Source organism: Narcine bancroftii, chromosome 2, assembly GCF_036971445.1.
Source record: "Narcine bancroftii isolate sNarBan1 chromosome 2, sNarBan1.hap1, whole genome shotgun sequence".
In the NCBI taxonomy this organism is placed as follows: domain Eukaryota; kingdom Metazoa; phylum Chordata; class Chondrichthyes; order Torpediniformes; family Narcinidae; genus Narcine; species Narcine bancroftii.
In genome coordinates, this window is record NC_091470.1 from 170777154 (window position 1) to 170795229 (window position 18076).

Sequence of the window (18076 nt, forward strand, 5' to 3'; positions counted from 1 at the left end):
GGGAGACTATGTGTGGAACAGGCGGCCAGGCGGTTTACGTGAGGAATGTTCACTGGTCTGGGATAGGTTTTGTCGTCACTTAACTGAAAACACAAAGTAGATTACCACTACATAATACTTACATGATGGTTATCCCAGGTGGTTTCACGTCTCTATTGCAACCTCAATGTCTGGTTGAACAAACCATTCAAAGACCATGGATCATGACTGCAGAAAAATCATTTACAAAAGGCAGGGAATTGTGCGCTGCATCACTTAATATGCTGTGTGAATTTGTGCTCAAAGCATGGGATAAAGTGAAAGTAGACTAATAAAATCATTAGAAAAGTGCGGTACCTTTTGTACAATTGATGGTACAAAAGAGGATTTATTGTGGGACACTGACGACAAAACTGAAGCCACCTCATCAGATACTGACTGGAACCTGCAAGATGATTGCTTGCTGCAATCTTTGCCTCCGATAGTGATTTTGAAGGATTCGAAATATTTTTTTCCCCCAATAAAAATTGTGTTCTAATATACTGGTAGCATGGAAATGTGTTTTAAAAAAAATTTTCAAGGGTCGACTTGTACGCTCAATCCATATCCAGCGGGTTTTTTTTTTAAATTGAAGGTGCTAAAACTATGTCTGGCGTACAAGTCATTCCCTTTTTGAGAGATTTTAATATTGGACATGCACCAAAATATACGGTACATGAATTTCAGCAAGGCATTGCTCTGGAAAATTAGATTAAATGGGATCAAAGATGAGATGGCAGAATAGAGAAAATTGACTTTATGGGAGAAAGTACAGGATGATGGTGGAAGGTTGTTTTTCAGACTGGAGGCTGTGACAAGGAGTATCCTATTGCCGTGGTCATCTATATTAATGAGTTAGATGAAAACGTACATGGCATGATAAGTAAGTTTGCCGAGGACACTGAATTGTCTGGTATTGTAGATAATGAAGACAGGTGCCAAAAATTGCAGCAGGATCTTGATCAGTTGGGAAGGGGAATGGTTGATGGAATACAGGGAAAGGTGAGATCTTGAATTTTGGGAGGTCTAATATGGGAAGGACCAACACAGAGAATGGTAGGGATCTGGAGAGTGCTGTAGAGCAGAGGGATTAAGGAGTACAGAAACATAATACCTTGAAAATGGTGTCACAGTTAGATAGGGTGGTCAAAAAGACTTTTGGCACATTGGTCTTCATCAGTCAAGTAGAGTTGGGGAGGTCACATGGCAGTTGTACAAGATGTGGGTGAGGCTTCATTTGAGGTATTGTATTTAGTTTTGGTCACCATGATATAGGGAAGAATGCTGGAACTCAGTGTTTAATACCATGAGTGACAAGTAGGTACAGAATAAAGGAAAATCTACTCTTGAGGACTGCAAGGATGACAGTCAGCATAACAAATGCAAAAAGAGCAGTCTAAATTCTTTGTAAAATTGATGAATTATTGACTCAGGGCAACAAGGCTTATGAATCGCAAGTAACTGATTATTTAATATGCAACCAATTAAAAGTACAAATGTAAACTTACGGACAATTATTTAATCCAAAACCTTGTACTGTATTTGTTCTTATAATCAAACCAGCTGACCTCAGTCGGTAATTTCAATGAACAATGACACTGTATCACTTCATCAGAGCCCCTCCTGGTTCCCCAGCATCTGATTCTAACTGGATCGATCCTCTATTTTCAAAATTATAGAGGTTGACAAAATTTTAATCAAACATTATTAAAATAGATCAAAAGTTCATACCCATCATTCAAATTCTATGCAAGTCTCCCCAGCTAAACAAAACAATTAAGCTCCCAAAGAATCCTTTGTCATAAGAATCCCTGTACATTAAACCCTTACCTTCCACAGAGGATGCATGTTGCCAGAAATGATAAAAAGTCAAAAGCTCAAGGAAAAAAAATTATTTCTGGCCAGATTAAATAGAGTGCAGGTACAAGAATTTCTTTCTTTTAAATAACAATTAATTCTGTTAACTCAGTCCAAAAAAATGTAAAAATATTGCAGGTTTTGACAGATCTGAATTTGAAAGACAGTCATTAGACAGGTTCCTTATCATTTTTTGCAGTAGCTTATTATTCTAACAATGTTTTGAGTGAATGGGGATGAGGTCTCCCATAGTCTACGTGGGTAACAGGTAGCAAAATATTACAGATGCCAGAAATCCAAATTTCCATCCAGGTGTGGGAAAAAAAGATGACATTGACAGAGAGAATCTACGTTTCAGATTGACAACAGCCTGCTCTCATCGAGTTCAATGAACCTAAAGCTCTCCTCATTCTCAGATGCTGCCTGGCTTGCTGAATATGCTTTCAATACCTTCGGTTTTATCATTACAGAAGCTTATACCAAATGACAAAAACTCACTTTTGGTGTGCAATTTTGAGAGGGGAGCTTAAGGCTGTTCAGTTAATGTTTGAGGGCAATAGTAGATATGATAGATGGAAAATTGTGTTCCAATGTTTCTTCATCCATCATGAAAAAGGACAGTCACCTTAAACTGAAAGATCAGAAGTGATGGAGAACCAAGAGTAACTTTTTCTGAAACAATTCATGCAAATTTGTGGACAAAGGATCTTTGACAACAATATACAGTATTTTTTACTAAGTGAGACAATACAGGAAAAAGCTTAACAAAATGGTGCTGCATGCAAGTACTATACTTACATATCCGACACTAATGTATATCAAAAGTAAGAGCAGCAACATTCAGTAATACACATATTGTGTGTACATGATCATTTCTTAAGACTAATCTCAATCCAATACAAATCATACAAGGATTGTGAACAAAATTAATGAACTTGTAATACCTGAACTTCAAAGGGCAAAGACACACCAAAACGTTTCAATTTTCACCCTACCGTTCTCTCATTTATTTTCCATGACACAGGCAGTAATGTCAAACCTCATTATACAATGGCACAGATAAACTTCCACCTTAGTCCATCAGGATCTTCCCTCCCAAAAATGTGTCAACTGTACATATCAATGATCTTATATAAAAAACAGCAATGAATGAATTCTCTGTAATCACAATTTCCATTTAATTCAACTAGCATTTTGGTTTGCTCCCCACTTAAAGGTAGAAATCAAGTGTGTTGCCCACAATTTTGTTAAAAGGTCACACACTTAAATATAAAGTATTAAAACTTGTTAAACTAAAAAAAATTCTTGAAACAACTTGATGTCCAACAGCTTATCTAAAATAGCATTCTACGCAATTATCTAAAAATAAGTTTCTACTTTTTTCTAAGTTAGCTGCAGAAAAGTATTGTGTCATGTGGTGCATTTCCATTGATAAACACGTGCGCCACAGAGGAGCATTCCACCTCTGCTGCGTTACTTTCTCTGCCTCTGTGAATGCCTTGTGGTGGCCTTGGCTCGTCCTTTCACCTTCTTTGGGGTTGCAGGAGACTTTTTAGAAGACACACGTCGAGGTTTTGGAGGTGCTGCTGGCTCTTTAGCCAACTTTGTAGAGGAGGGCCTTGACTTTTTAGGTGTTTTTTTTGCAGATACTTTCTTTGACAGGGTGCTCCTCTTAGTAGTGACTGCTTTCTTCAGCTTAGCTGCTTTTTGCTTCTGCAACTTGGCTTTGGCTCGTGGAACTGGCTTGTGTCTGTTTCAGGTAATATATGTGAGATTTAATATTAGTCGTCCAGAATCAAATGGCACCACTGACTGCCTGGGCTTAAAGTAAAACTTCAAACTGTTGGCATCCATCAGGTATAGAAGGCAAAGTTTCAACCAATGTCACTTGACAGAGGTGCTATACATTTGCCTTTTCTAGGCAGTGATGGACAACATTGAGTATTTGCAATATTCCACATTTATTTCAGATTTCCAGGGGCTTGGTGATTTTCAAGCAACAGTACTCTCTACTGCTTTTTAAAAAAAGCAACTAGTGAAACCTCATTAGAAGGTGATTCGTTAATCCACGGAATTGCTTATAGCGCGGATGTCTGTGGACCCCAAACTTCTAAGGGGCCCGCGACCCAACTCCCCACGCCTGACGGCCTGCCCCGACGTCCCACAACTTGGCTGTAACGTGGTATGAAATCTTGGACTCCAACTCCCACGTCCTTAAGAGGTTTTACTGTAACTTGCTGTGCAGCCTTTTCAATACATTAAAAATGCACCAACCTACACCCGCAAAATGGAAATATGATGGAAAACACACACCTTTTTTTGGGTGGCTCATCCTCATCAGATTCTTCTTCTGATTCTGACACCTCATCTTCTTCATCTTCTTCTTCTTCTTCTTCTACTTCAGATTCATCTTCATCCTGATGCTGTTTTTCAGGGAAAAGTACACTAGGACTAAATAAAAAGAGAATTATTTACTCACAGTTAAGAAACATTGCTCAACACCAAGAAAGCTTGGTCCCAACATCTGCCCGTGATCTCAATGGAAGAAACCTATAGTAACATAGGTAATCCTGTTAATGCAATTTTTAGACAGCAAACTATTGAAAATAGAGACAATGGAGAAAATTTGGATGCAAATGAAAAAGGTCCAAGAAAGAAACAGTATCAGAACACAGTCTCACGGCATCTCCAAGCACTTGAAAGTCAATGAAGTACATTTGAATTGTTGTCAATCACAATACAAGAAATTATCCAAAGGTTCAGCACCTTTAAAGTTGTATTTAGATCGTCTCATTACAAAAAGCCCAAACCTTCCTATAAGGACCTCCAAAATAACAGAAAATATTTCAAAAACAAAAACTTTAGACACTGTGACCAAACACAACAGGAAGGAATATCTTAATGTTTAACAGGAATACACTCCATCATTCACATTATCCAACCTCCATTAGAAACACAACAAAGCATCCTTCTTTGTTTGGGTTTCAACAATCAAATCCATGTTGAAAATGAAAAAAAACCCACAAATGTTGAATATGCCAAAATAATAAATTTCATGGCCATGGTAACCCATTCCCTGGACTATTGATGACTCTAGGTACTTGCAAGTAGTGAATTAACGAAAGAGAAGTGCTGTTTGTGAAACATGGAAACAAAAATTTAACTTGCATATAAAAAAATGGCCAAATATTCAAAGATGGTCAGCAATCTAGAATGTCGTTTGACCAAAATTGTATAGTCATACAGTGTGGAAACAGGCCCTTCAGACCAACCTGCACACGCTGACCAAATCATCCCACCCACACTAGTCCCAACTATCCGTCTTTAGCCCATATCCCTTGAAACCCATTCTGTCCGTCTATCTGTCCAATTTTTCCTTAAACATTGCATCTACCTCAACCACCATATGGCAGCCCACTCCATATACCCAGCACCCTCTGAGTAAAACAGTTACTCTTCAGGTTCCTGTTAAGTTTCTCTCCTTGCAACTTAAACCAATGTCCTCTGGTTACAGATTTCCCTATTCCGGGCAAAAGACTTTTCATGTTCACTGATCTATTCGTTTCATCACAGGATCACTCCTCATCCTTCTGCACTCCAAGGATCAAAGCCCTAGCCTACTTGACCTCTCCCTATAGTTGGGGTTTTCACCAAGACCCCCATCCTTTAAATCTCTGCACCTGAACAACATCTTTCCTGTAGAACAGTGACCAAAGCTGAACATGATCATCTAAATGGGGCATCAACAGTGCCTTATACTGCTCCAACATGTCCTCCCAACATCTATACTCAGTGATTTGATTAATGAAGGCCAATGTGCTGAAAGCTTTTTAGTCCACTCTATTTACTTGTGCCACCACTTTCAAGGTACTATATACTTCTTGATCTTTCTGCTCCACAACACTACCAATCACTATGTAGGCCCTACCCACATCAGACCTTCAAAAAGAAATGCAACACCTCAAATTCTCTGTATTAAATTCCACATTTCAGTATACTGTTGGATCTTTATAATTTTTTTTAAATTAAAACAATTCTTGCCTGGGGTAAAAAGGGAAACAAAGCTGAAAGGAGCCACTGAATCCTTTGCCAGAAATCTGTTCAATCCATCCATTTTTTTCACATTTCTGCAGAGTTCTCTTCAACAGATGCACTGGAAAAGAGAATGCAGGACAATGAAACAAGAATGACGATGAAAAAAACGTGTATTTTGATAAAAGTGTACAGACCCCTGCACAATAAGATTTGCTCTCCTTGGAAGAGAGATTAAAAATTAATGTTTCGAAAAGAAGTGGCACTCCAACTTTCAATTAAGGGGCAATACATTATTCAAATGTACCTTTTATATAACCAAAAGTTACTATTTGTTCATCATGTTCTAACACTGCAATAATGTAGACTTTGCATAAATTTGTTTAAATTATTTTAAGATTCTAAAGGAGCATATTATCAACTTGGCATTTGATTTTGTTTAAAAAAAATGCCATTTTGATTTCTTCCTTCACCTTGGTATGGGTTAAATACCAATTAATAGCATCACCCATTCATTTCAAAAACTCAATGAGATATCAAATGGAATCTTGCAAGCCTTTCTGAAACTCCTACCTCAATGATATTCCAGCTCGAGAAAACATATTAATGTGGACAATCACTCACCCAAGTATGCTGGACCAAGGGATAAAAAACTTTGTCTGCTTTACTCAAAAGTCCAGAAACTGAGCTAATGTAGAAGAAATGGATAGTACAGTATTTACACAGAAACTAATTTGATTACATGAGGTGTGGCACATTGTGAAAAGGGGCTAGTTGTTCAGAGATAACTCTTCACTATCGAACTAGATACAAATATTTTGGAAAAGGAGATGAAAGCAGATATTATATTTTCATGCAGTCAGCAGCCTTCTGTTCTCCTAGACTAGGTTCATTAAATAATTTTTCATTAGTTGAGCTGTTCTGCCTTTTGATCCCATTGCAATTAAGTGAGGAAGGTTTGACGTATCATACTGTTAAATAGTAAACACAACAAATTCCATGCATTTTAAATTAATTTATGTACATCCAGAAATAAGGTTGTACAAGAACTATAAGCTGATTTCCATTTTAAGTAAAATCCAGAATTATAATAGATTTCTAAACAATGTTTCTTTTACCCTTCAAAAATAAACGAATACCCCCCCCTTAGATTTCTATTTTTTTCCCCCATTTGCCTGAAGATAATGCAGTCCTGAGATTTCTAATAATTCCAGGTATTTTGCTGACTGCATATTCCTCTTGGAAGATCAGCTCAAACAAACTAATGAGTCCAGCCCAGAATTAGCAACTCCATTTATTTCAATGCTGAGAAATAATATTAAAATAATTTGGTTGTCTTTGTAAGGTTTTATTTAAACCAAAAGATGGATTTCATCTAAATGTTTAATTTTTTTCTAATTTGAGTATAGTTAAATTAGAATGGACATGTAAAAGCAATCGACAGTCATCAAAGCCAAGGGTCATCAGTGCTTTTTAAAGTTTTTGCAGGCAGTCATTGTACGTGAACTTCCCTTGAGTAACATACCTGGGATGCGAAAAGCCCTCATCATACCAAGAATCAATTGCTCTGTTCCTCACACTACAATTCCAGTATAAAATGCCAGTCAACAATGAGGATGGTAGCTTGCTGTTGACCAGAAAATGTGGCCCATTAGTCCTCAATCTAATGTATTGCCCTCCTCTCCTACCCAACATACTAGCAATTTTCTTAACACTTTTCCCCAAGTATGATCTTCCTTTAAAATTTTTAAAATAAAAGCTTTAAAATGCTTCTAATTATTCTTATACCTTTCTTCCCTAGTTTGGCATTCATGTCTTTACCCTAGATTGTAAAACAACTGTGAACATTTGTTTACATGAAAGCCAAGTGAAAATTGTAATCTCCTCAATTTCATACAGATCCACAGATTACTTTAATAGCATTACCAAATTAATTAGAGGATTGGGAAATGCATAACTCATCAGTTTTTACCATAATCAGGTTTTTAGTTAGATTAAAAAACACAAAAACACCATCATCACCAAATATTAACGGACTTTTGAAGAAGCGCCATGAAGCTCAAAGTAAAATTACATTAATAATACTATTACTAGATAATACTTCAATCATCAATTGACCTTTATCAACATAGATTTATGAACCAAAAGAAAAACCAAGTACAATTACAAGAACAAGTATGGACCTCACATTCAGTAGCTTCAACTCAAGAAAAGCACTACGGTTTTTACAATTAAAATCGCAGTTTCCCCACCAATTTAAGCCGGGACTTTTCTCCCTGAAGTGCAAGAAAGCTAAGGGCATCTTATAGAGATTTATAAAATCACTAGGGGCACAGATATTAGACATGTGCTTTTTCCCCAAGGTAGGGGAATCTGCTTGAGGGGCACTTTATTCACAGAACGAGCCTGCAGAGAAAACTGTTAGAAGCAGAGACAATTGCAATGTTCGAAAGACATTTATACAGTTACAAGGATAAGAAAGTTTAGAGGAATAGTTGGGGTGAACAAGTGGGCTAAATGACCCATTTCAGTATTGTACAATTTTATGACTCTCAAGTGTCAGGAAATTGAATCCCAGAGAATTAAATTGTAATTTAATTAATTAAAAAACTAATTATAAATTGAATACATAAGTGCCCAACTTACTCTGAAAATTCAAATTTGTCGCAGGAACTTTCTCCGAAACATATTTTTTAAGAGCTGTGGTCGAACAGGTTTTTGGTTCATTCATGGCAGTTATAGCACTTAGAATTGCATCCTCAAATGGACCCCCACTTAACAATGGCTTGTCTCCAGTCCTTTTAAGCTGCAATAGGAGATGTAAACAGTAAAATTCAGCATTAATCAATATTATTCTACATGTGGAGCCAAGATGCTGATTGCACAACTCCTTGCAACATCAGGTCAACAGAATGGTCCGACCTGGCCCAACTCTGAGTGGCAGGCTGTCAAGCAAGAATTCATGCGAAAAACCATCCCTGCCCAAATTCAAGGGGCAAGAATTTCCTCTGCCTGTTGTCCCAAGTGGGAATATCTTATGATGAGGGTATCATCAAAGTCCACCCATTTAAAAATGTAATTCATTCTTCACAGGTCCAACTGGACAGATACAGCCCCCTAATTTAATGATGTCATGCAGATAACTTGCACTGCATCACTAGATCCTGGTGTCTAAATTTGGACCAGCAATGAAAGTCTCAGGAATGTCAGGAATACCATGCATACCTGAGCGAGTGCCAGATTTGATTTGGTGTTCAATGTAGCCCAACCCTCAAAAGAAAATGTGCTCCAATGGTTTATGCATTTTAACAGGCGTTTCCAATTTGCTTTACTCTTGGGTGGGTCTTTGCGATGAGATAAAACCAAAATGACAGACGAGATTTATAATTAAGCAATGCTTCTATGGGTCAAAATAGTCAAGGTGAACTTCTAAAGGGTGGTGAGACAACCTGCCTATTCATTCTTCACACTGTTATACAGTAGCACTTGCCTGAAACGTGCCTGATGCTCCTTTGCCAGTGATTTGCTCCAATTGACCCTTATCTACAGCTCTCTGCAAAGCCTGTTTGAGTAAATAGGGCCTGCAAATAAACCACATGCAAAATAATTTTCGATGGTAGAATGATGAAAGATTTTTTTAAAAATCACAGTCACAAAAGTGCTGGAGAAACCCAGCAAATCACATAGCACCCGAAAAGACAATCAACATTACTGTCTCAGCAGTCTTCAACCAATGGTATCAATATTGACATCTCCAATTTCCGTCAACTCCATCCCCCAATCTCTCTTTCCCTACCCCTCTGTTTCCTTTCTTCCAGTTCTACACCCTTTCCTTCTCCTATCAGGGAGTCACCCTTCTTAGCCCTCTATCCTCTCCCCCCACCACCATGCAGTTTCTTTCTCTTATACCCTCATATCTGTATCCACCTTTTACGTTAGCCTGTACATGTCCCCCCTCATTATCAATCATGCATCTACCTGCTTTTTCCCCCAGATTCACAATTAAGGGCTTAGGCCCAAAACGCTATTTGCCTTTTACTTCCTATGGATGCTATTTGACCTGCCAATTATCTCCAGCTCTTTTGTGTATTGCAAATTACCCCAGCATCTGCAGATTTTCTTGTTTAATCACAACCTCAAAGCATACATGACTCACAGAAATGAACAGCCTACTTGAACATGCCAGAATTGCGATGAAGAGCTGCCAAAAAGGTTATGTAGCACACTCGGGCATTTTTAGTCATTTGATTTCTACTTCCGCTCTTCCCAGCTTTCTCCATGCTCACCAGGAAGAAGATAAAGGAAAGTGATGTAATACAATTGAGAGAGAGCAAATAAATTACTCCAGGACCATGGAAGTTCAAAAAATTATTACTGAACTTTTTGGATCTCAGCTTGGGACTGTGTACAAGTTGCAAGTAAGGGGCAGAGCAGATAAATCAGCAGTGGGATTGCTAAGTGTTCTTTTGAATCTCTCCATTGGCCAATTAATTCTAGCCAATAAAAAGAGGGGAAGCAGAAACACAGTGGTCAGTATCTCAAGATAGGAATGGGACTTTAATTCGGCAAGCAGAGGCTGAGGAGAAGCTACAGGGGTTGAGGCAAGATAAGGACAGGTTATTCAATTTATTTTTTTTCCTATTTCAGATAGTGGGAATGGCAGCCAGGGCAGGGACATGCTCCTCTTGCAGGATGTGGATTGTTGGGGAAACCAACAGCATCCTTAACTAATTGTTGTGCAAGAAGTGCATTGAACTGCAGCTCCTGACAAACCGAGTTAGGGACCTGGAGCTGGAGGAACTCCGGATCATTCAGGAAGCAGAGGGGGTGATAGATAGGAGTTACAGGGACGCTATCCCTCCTAGGAGGCAGGATGAGGGTAGAGAGTCAGAAGGAAAGAGAACCGACAGTCAGTGTAGGGGACCCCTTTAGCTGTTCCCCTCAATAACAGGTATACCGTTTTGGATTCTGTTGGGGAGATGAGTGCTCATGTCTCTGGCATAGAGTCTAGCCTTGTGGCTAAGAGAAAGGAAGAAAGAGATGAGCTCCAGTGAAGGGGTCCATAATAAGAGTTTCTGTGGTATATTGCCTCCCTGGTGCCCAAGATATCTCAGTTTCCGCACACAGCATTCTCAGGAGGGAGGGTGAGCAGCCAGATGTCGTGGTCCATGTAGGGACCAATGATATGGGTAGGAAGGGTGAAGAGGTCCAGCAAGGAGAGTTCTGGGAGTTATGTACCAGGTTGAAGGACAGGACCTCTAGGGTTCTGATCTCAGGACTGCTACCCGTGCCAATGGAAATAAGAAGAAAATGCAGTTTAACATGTGGCTAAAGAGACGGTGCAGGAGGGAGGGCTTCATGTTTCTGGATCATTGGACTTTCTTCCAGGGAAGGTGGGACCTGTTCTGACAGAATGGTTTGCACCTGAATTGGAGGGGAAACCAATATCCTTGCATGAAGGTTTGCTCGTGGAGCTGCTCTGAGGGGTTTAAACTACTTGCAGTGGTGTGGGAACCACAGGGAAAAAGATGAAGTGAAGGCAGTGTTCTCAGGTGCATCTATTTCAATGCAAGAAGTAATGTCGGAAAGGCAGACGAGCTTAGAGCGAGGATTGGCATGTGAAATTATTACATTATGGCCATCACAGTGAAACTTGGTTGCAGGAGGGGCAGGATTAGCAGCTTAATGTTCTCGGCTTCAGATGCGATAGAATGGGGAAAAAGGGGAAGAGTGGAACTGCTTGCCAGGGAAAATATCCCAACTGTGCTCAGGCAGGACAGACCAGTGTTTGTCTACTGAACTTATATAGATGGAACAGGAATGGGAAGGGTATGACCACAGATAAGGTTACATAATATACAGCGAGAATATCTATAGAGATAGCAGACGGCTGCATAAATTTGTGATAGTAGATTTTTACTTTCCACATATTGACTGGAACTCCCATACTATAAAAAGGTTGGATGGCTTGGAGTCTTTCAAATTTGTTCAGGTAAGTTTTCTAAATCAATATATAGAGGAACCAACTAGAGAGAGTGCAATACTGGATCTCTTATTAAGGAAGAAGGCAGGACAGGTAATAGAGGTATGTGTAGGGGAATATTTTGAGTCCAGTGATCATAATGCCATTAGCTTCAAGTTAATTATGGAGAAAGGCGGCATGGTTGGTGTAGCAGTTAGTGCAACGCCTTTAGTGTCAGCGATCAAGACTGGGGTTCAAATCGAGCAATGTCTGTAAGAAGGTTAGATGTTCTCCCAGTGTTTACATGGGTTTTCCCTGGGGGCTCTCCCACAGTTCGAAAAGTATTGGGGGTGCAGTTTAATTAGGTGCAAATTGGATAGCACGGACTTGTGGGCCAATATGGCCTGTTATCATGCTGTATGTCTAAATTTAAAAATAAAGAATAGGTCTGGTCTTCAGGTTGAGATCTAAATTGAGGAAAGGCCAATTTTGAGGAAATGAGAAAAGATCTAGAATACATGGATTGGCAGTTTTCTGGAAGGGATGTGCTGAGGAGGAGCTTCAAAGGTGAAATTTTGTAAGTCCTGTCAGGATTAACAACAAAGCCTTGGTTTTCACGAGATATTGGGGATCCAGTTTCCAAGAAGGGAGAGGTGCATAGCAGGTAAATGAGGTACGAGGAGTATAAAAAAATACAAGAGAAAATTTAAGAAAGGAAAAAATGTAAAACAATGAAGAAATCAGGAGGGCTAAAAGGTTGCATTGGCAGACAATGTGAAAGAAAATCCTAAGGGATTCTACTAGTATATTAAAAGCAAAAGGATAGTAAGGGAGAAAACTGGTCCCCTTATAATCAGAGTCATAGGCTATGTATGGAGCCAGAAGAGATCTTAAAATGTTTATTTATTTTAAAATTTAGACATACAGAATATTAACTGGCCCTTTTAGCCCTCTAGCCTATGCCACCCAATTATACACGATTGACCTTCCACACCCCTGGAACATTTTCAAGGGTGGAATGAAACCGGAGCATCCAGGGAAAACCCACACAAACACAGGTAAAACGTACAAACTCTCTCAGGATTCAAACCCTGGACTGCAACAGCATTTGCACTAACCGCTACATTAACCGTACCACCCAGTATCAGTATTTTCTGAACCAGTATTTACTCAGGAAACTGGCACAGTTTATAGAAGTAAGGAAAACAAGCAGTGAGGTCATGGAACTTATACAAATTAAAGGAGGTGCTTGCTGTCTTAAAGCAAATAAAAGAGTGGATAAATCCCCAGGGTCTGTCAAGATATTCCCTTGGACCTTGAGGGACACTAGCCAAGGCTGTAGTGCTGGATGATTAGAAGGTGGCTCATGTTGTTCCGTTGTTTATAAAAGGCTCCAAAGTAAGCCTGGAAATTATTGAATGGTCAGCCTGACACCAGTAGCAGGAAAGTTATTGGAAGGTGTTCTTAAAGACTGGATATACAAGTATTTGGATAATCAACATGGGTTTTAGTATGTAATCAATCTTATAGATTTTCGAGGTTATCTGAATGATTCCACATGGGAGGTTAGTCAGAAAGGTTTAGATGCTAGTATTCATGGGGAGGTAGTCAACTGGATTCAACATTAGCTACACAGAATCCAGAGAGTGGAGGTGACTGATTGCTTCTCTGACTGGAAGCCTGTGACTAGTGGTGTGCCTCAGGGATTGGTGCTGGGACCATTGTTTTTTGTCATCTATATAAATAATCTGGATGATAATGTCGTAAACTGGATCAGCAAATCTTCAGATGACACAAAGATTAGAGGCATGTGGACTGTAGTTTTCAAAGCTTTCAGAGGGATCTGAACCAGCTGGAAAAGTGGTAGATGGAATTTAATGCAGACAAGATGTGAGGTGTTGCATTTTGGAAGGACTAACCAAAGGACCTACACAGTAAATGGAAGGGCACTGAGGAGAGTGGTAGAACAGAGGGATTTGGGAATACAATATAAAATTTCCCAAAAGTTCCATCACAGATGGATAGGGTTGTAAAGAGAGCTTTTGGCATACTGGCCTTCACAAATCAAAGCACTAAATGTAGGAGTTGGGACATTGTGGCAAAATTGTACAAGATATTGGTGAGGCCAAATTTGGAGTATTGTATGCAGTTTTGGTCACCCAATTACAGAAATGATATCCCCAAGATTGAAAAAGTGCAGAGAAGATTTACGCAGGAACCAAGTTACAGGGAAAGGTTAAACAGGTTAGGACTTTATTCCCTGGAGTGTAGAAGAATGAGGGGGGGATTTGATAGATATTTACAATTATGAGGGGTCTAGACAGAGCACATGTAGGCAGGTTTTTTCCACTGATGGTAGGCAATATAGCAACCAGAGGACATCACATTAGGAGGAATTTCTTCACAGTGGTGGGAGTGTGGAACGAGCTGCCAGTTGAAGTGGCGAAATGCGAGCTCAATTTTAATTTTTAAGAAGAATTTGGACAGGTACATGGATTGGAGGGCTATGGTTGGAGTGGAGGTAAGTGGGATTAGGGAGAATAGTTCAGCATGAACTAAAAGGCCTGTTTCTATCCTGTATTGTTCTATGGTTCTAAATAATGTTGTTTCTTTAAGCCTTTTCCTTCCCTTATATATGCATGCAATCTTCTGGTGACTTTATCCTCGTCCGACTAAAATTTGGTGAATTCAGAGTTAAGGCAGAAACCCATTCTTTTCTTTTTTTTTGTCTCTTATGGATCAAAACTCACCTTCCTAAAATTCATTTCGCTTTGGAGAACAGAATATACTTAGGAGCTAGATTCTGAAGTTACGCAGAGGCTGTTTTAAGCACCTGGGATAACATTTGAAAGTTTTATTTGGACAAATTAATGACAACTTTACTGCATCTGAAGAACAATCTTCAAGAATGAAAACCAGACCCCACTAAGAGAATCCATCATCTTTTTTTGGGTGAATTTCAGAGTAAGAAGGAGCTTTGACATTTGTTGTAGCCTTGGCCAAACATACCGGTAAATCTTTATTTTTATACCTGCTCTCAGCGTTCAGTTTGGGGTAATACTGAAGAAGATATTTCTTGATAAGACTGTATGATGCCTCTTTAGGTTCACACAGCTTTGTGAATGCCAGTGGTAGAGCATCCTCCAGTTTTATTGGCTGCTCCGTTGGTCCAGATGAAGTGGTTTTCTATTTAAAAAAAATAGGAGGCTTGATCAACGGCAACTTTTCTTTGAAAAAGCAATTACCATCTATACAATCCATTTTAAGTAGTCTGTGCAATAGGCAAGATTTGAGATGGTCAAGATCCTGCTCCAACTGGAAGAGCATACAATATATTTCAGCAAATAAGACGACCTTTAAACAAGATGGGTCACCAATTTCAGCCTGAATTTCATGGTCTTATTGTATATCGGGTGTATAAGATGGACCCCCCCACCCCCCATACATGTTTTGACTGAGCACTGAGCTGGTGGGGGTGGGTGTTATCATGGAGCCACCAGCAAAACAAAGAAAGTATGAAGCAAGTTTTAAGTTAAAAGTAATTGAAGTGGCCAAGGAATCTAACAACTGTGCTGTTGCGAGGACTTTTAACATAACTGAGGTGGTAAGAGAGTGGAGAAAGAATTAAGATGTTTTAAGAAAAATACCAAAGAAAAGATGTTCGATGAGAAGAGGAATCATTCATTGTCCAGAATTGGAAAATCACGTTGCAGAATGGGTACTCGAACAGAGGCAAGATTGCTACATAGTCACAAGAAATAAAATCAGAGCATATGCACTGAAGTTGTCAAGGTCAAACCGAGAACACAAAAGATTTTCAAGGTATAGTAGGCTGATGCAGCCATGTCATGAACAGGAAAAATCTGGAAATATGACAAAAAAAATTACAATACAAATTTCTTTCTCATTACCAGTATCTTAACAATTTGTTGTGAGGTGGGATCTAAGTGAGTTATGAAACCAATTTAGTGGTACTTTGAGTAGAATTTTATGGTCACTTTTTCTAAGTGGCCTATAAGACGACCCTTACTTTTGGCATGTTTTTGGAGTGCTTCAAGGGTCGTCTTACATGCCAAAATATACTGAAAAAAAATTGTAAATATAGCTTATTATCTGGCCAAGAAACTTTGGAGAATATGAAAGGTTTGTAGGTCATTTCTGCTAAAGCCCAGAAGCATGAAACAGAGCCTGGTTACCTGATCAGAGTTCAAAGGGAACCAAATATACAATAAGTTAACTGCCTCAAATGGACATGCTGTTACATAGACAGTAAACCATCTCCTGTTATGTCTGAAGCCACATCCAGCTGTCCATCAACACTGAAGCACTGCCCAGCCTCTTCAGCCTGCCAATCAGGTGTGAGCCCACCAGCCAGAGCACACACTCCCATTGGCCAACCCCATACCTCACAGGCTCTGCTGAGCAGGGGAAGTTATAAACTGCAGCACTTCACTTTCTCATGTGGCAGCATGAGCTCAGTCACCTGGTGCATTGTGACGTCATAATTGCTGCCCAGGGCGCGCACTGGAAGGGATGCTGGAGTCCAGAAGAAACTCCTGATGATGCCATCTCCTAATGGCTACTCCGCCACGTGGCGATACAAGCACGGCCGGTTCGCCATTAGGCTGTGCACCGCCACACAAGCCCCCCACCACCGAACCGGTGGGCGGATTTCAAGTGGTTCAAGGTAAACAATTTCTTCTTGCCCCCCATGTCCAAAGTAAAAGTTCCACCCGACCGCCGGAGAACCTTGTACGACCCCTCGTAAGGCCGCTGCAGTGGTACTCTCTGTGGTCCCCTTCTGACAAAGACGAATTGCGCCACATCGAGTTGTTTTGGGCCGATGAGATGGTCGGGTGCCGTGGTGCGACAGGGGTCAGGTTGCCCAGGCATTTACGGAGATCGGCAAGCCGCTCACCTTCGCTGTGTGTGGGCCTCCACTTGCGGGCCGAAGAATTCCCCTGGCAGGGAGAGTGGTGAGCCATAGACCATTTCAGCTGACAAGGATTGCAGGTCCTCCTTGGGTGCAGTTCTGATTCCAAGGAGGACCACGGGCAACTCGTCCACCCAGTCGGGGCCGGAAAGCCTGATCATCAGGGCAGACTTCCATCATCAGTGGTGATGGAACCTCTCTACCAACCCGTTACAGAGGTGGTAGGCCGTGGTGTGGTGCAGTGTTACCCCCTGAAAACCTCGCCAGCTGCGACCATAGGGCAGAAATAAATTGAGTGCCCGTGTCACTCGTAATATGCGCCGGCACGCCGAATTGAGCGATCCATTTGCTGACCAGGGCACTAGCGCACCAGGATGGTTTCCAGCCACCTGGTAGCTCTGTCCACTATGGTGAATAGGTACCGTGACTCCCTGGACACCAGCAAGGGGCCCACGACATCTACATGGATAGGTTGGAACCTCCGCAGTGCCAGGTTGAAATGTTGGATAGGTGCTTGCGTGTGCCTGCAGACTTTGGAGGTCTGGCATCGGACGCAGTTGAGGGCTAGTGCTGTGACCTCCTTCTTGAGGCTGTGCCAGATGAATCGCTGAGCCACCATGCGGACAGTAGTCTTTACTGAGGAGTGAGTGAGATCGTGGATGGAACTGACGACCCTTGCCCTTCAGTCCTGTGAAACTGCCGGGCGCGGTGAGCCGGTGGAGGTATCGCAGACCAGCAGCTGGGCGGAATCGGGGAGGCGGATATCCTCAAGCTGGAGCCCTGATATGGTGGTGCGGAGAGCCTGGGTTTTGGCGTCGCCCTTTTCGAGCTGTAGAACGGGAGCTAGCGTGCTGATGGCCGGGCGGGAGAGCGCGTCAGTGACTACATCGTCCTTACCCACCCTGTGCCGGATGCCTATTGTGAATTCTGAGACATAGCACAGGTGGCGCTGTTGCCTGGCTGACCACGGGTCTTTGGCCATTGATAGTGCTTGGGTGAGGGGCTTGTGGTCGGTAAAGACAATAAAAGTCCTGCCCTCTAGCAAATATTGAAAATGGCGAATGGCCAGGTACAGCGCCAGGAGCTCCCGGTCGAACGCACTGTATTTGAGTTTGGGAGGCCGCAACCGCCTGCTGAAAAAGGCTAGCGGGCGCCATTGCCCGTCCAGCCACTGCTTGAGCACCCCTCCGACTGCTATGGCAGAAGCATCGATCGATAGTGCCATGTGTGCTTCCGGGCGCAGGTGCACTAACAAAGTCGCCTCAGTGAGGGCC

General features: G+C 41.0%; 1 protein-coding gene across 3 annotated transcripts in view; it reads right to left on the reverse strand.

The window, feature by feature from the left end:
• Positions 1-1462: 1462 nt before the first annotated feature.
• Positions 1463-18076, reverse strand: part of hp1bp3 (heterochromatin protein 1, binding protein 3) — a 35636-nt gene continuing 19022 nt past the window's right edge. For 2 of the 3 annotated variants that reach the window (XM_069919071.1, XM_069919072.1), the window contains exons 7-12: positions 14901-15055; positions 9398-9488; positions 8554-8713; positions 5917-6028; positions 4189-4326; positions 1463-3625 (exon numbers count right to left, since the gene is read on the reverse strand). In XM_069919071.1, coding sequence (XP_069775172.1) covers positions 3349-3625; positions 4189-4326; positions 5917-6028; positions 8554-8713; positions 9398-9488; positions 14901-15055 — 933 coding nt within the window. In that variant the 3' untranslated portion in view covers positions 1463-3348. Of the gene's footprint in view, positions 3626-4188; positions 4327-5916; positions 6029-7429; positions 7535-8553; positions 8714-9397; positions 9489-14900; positions 15056-18076 lie in introns of those variants that run through there. The other variant, XM_069919073.1, reaches the window with a different exon arrangement.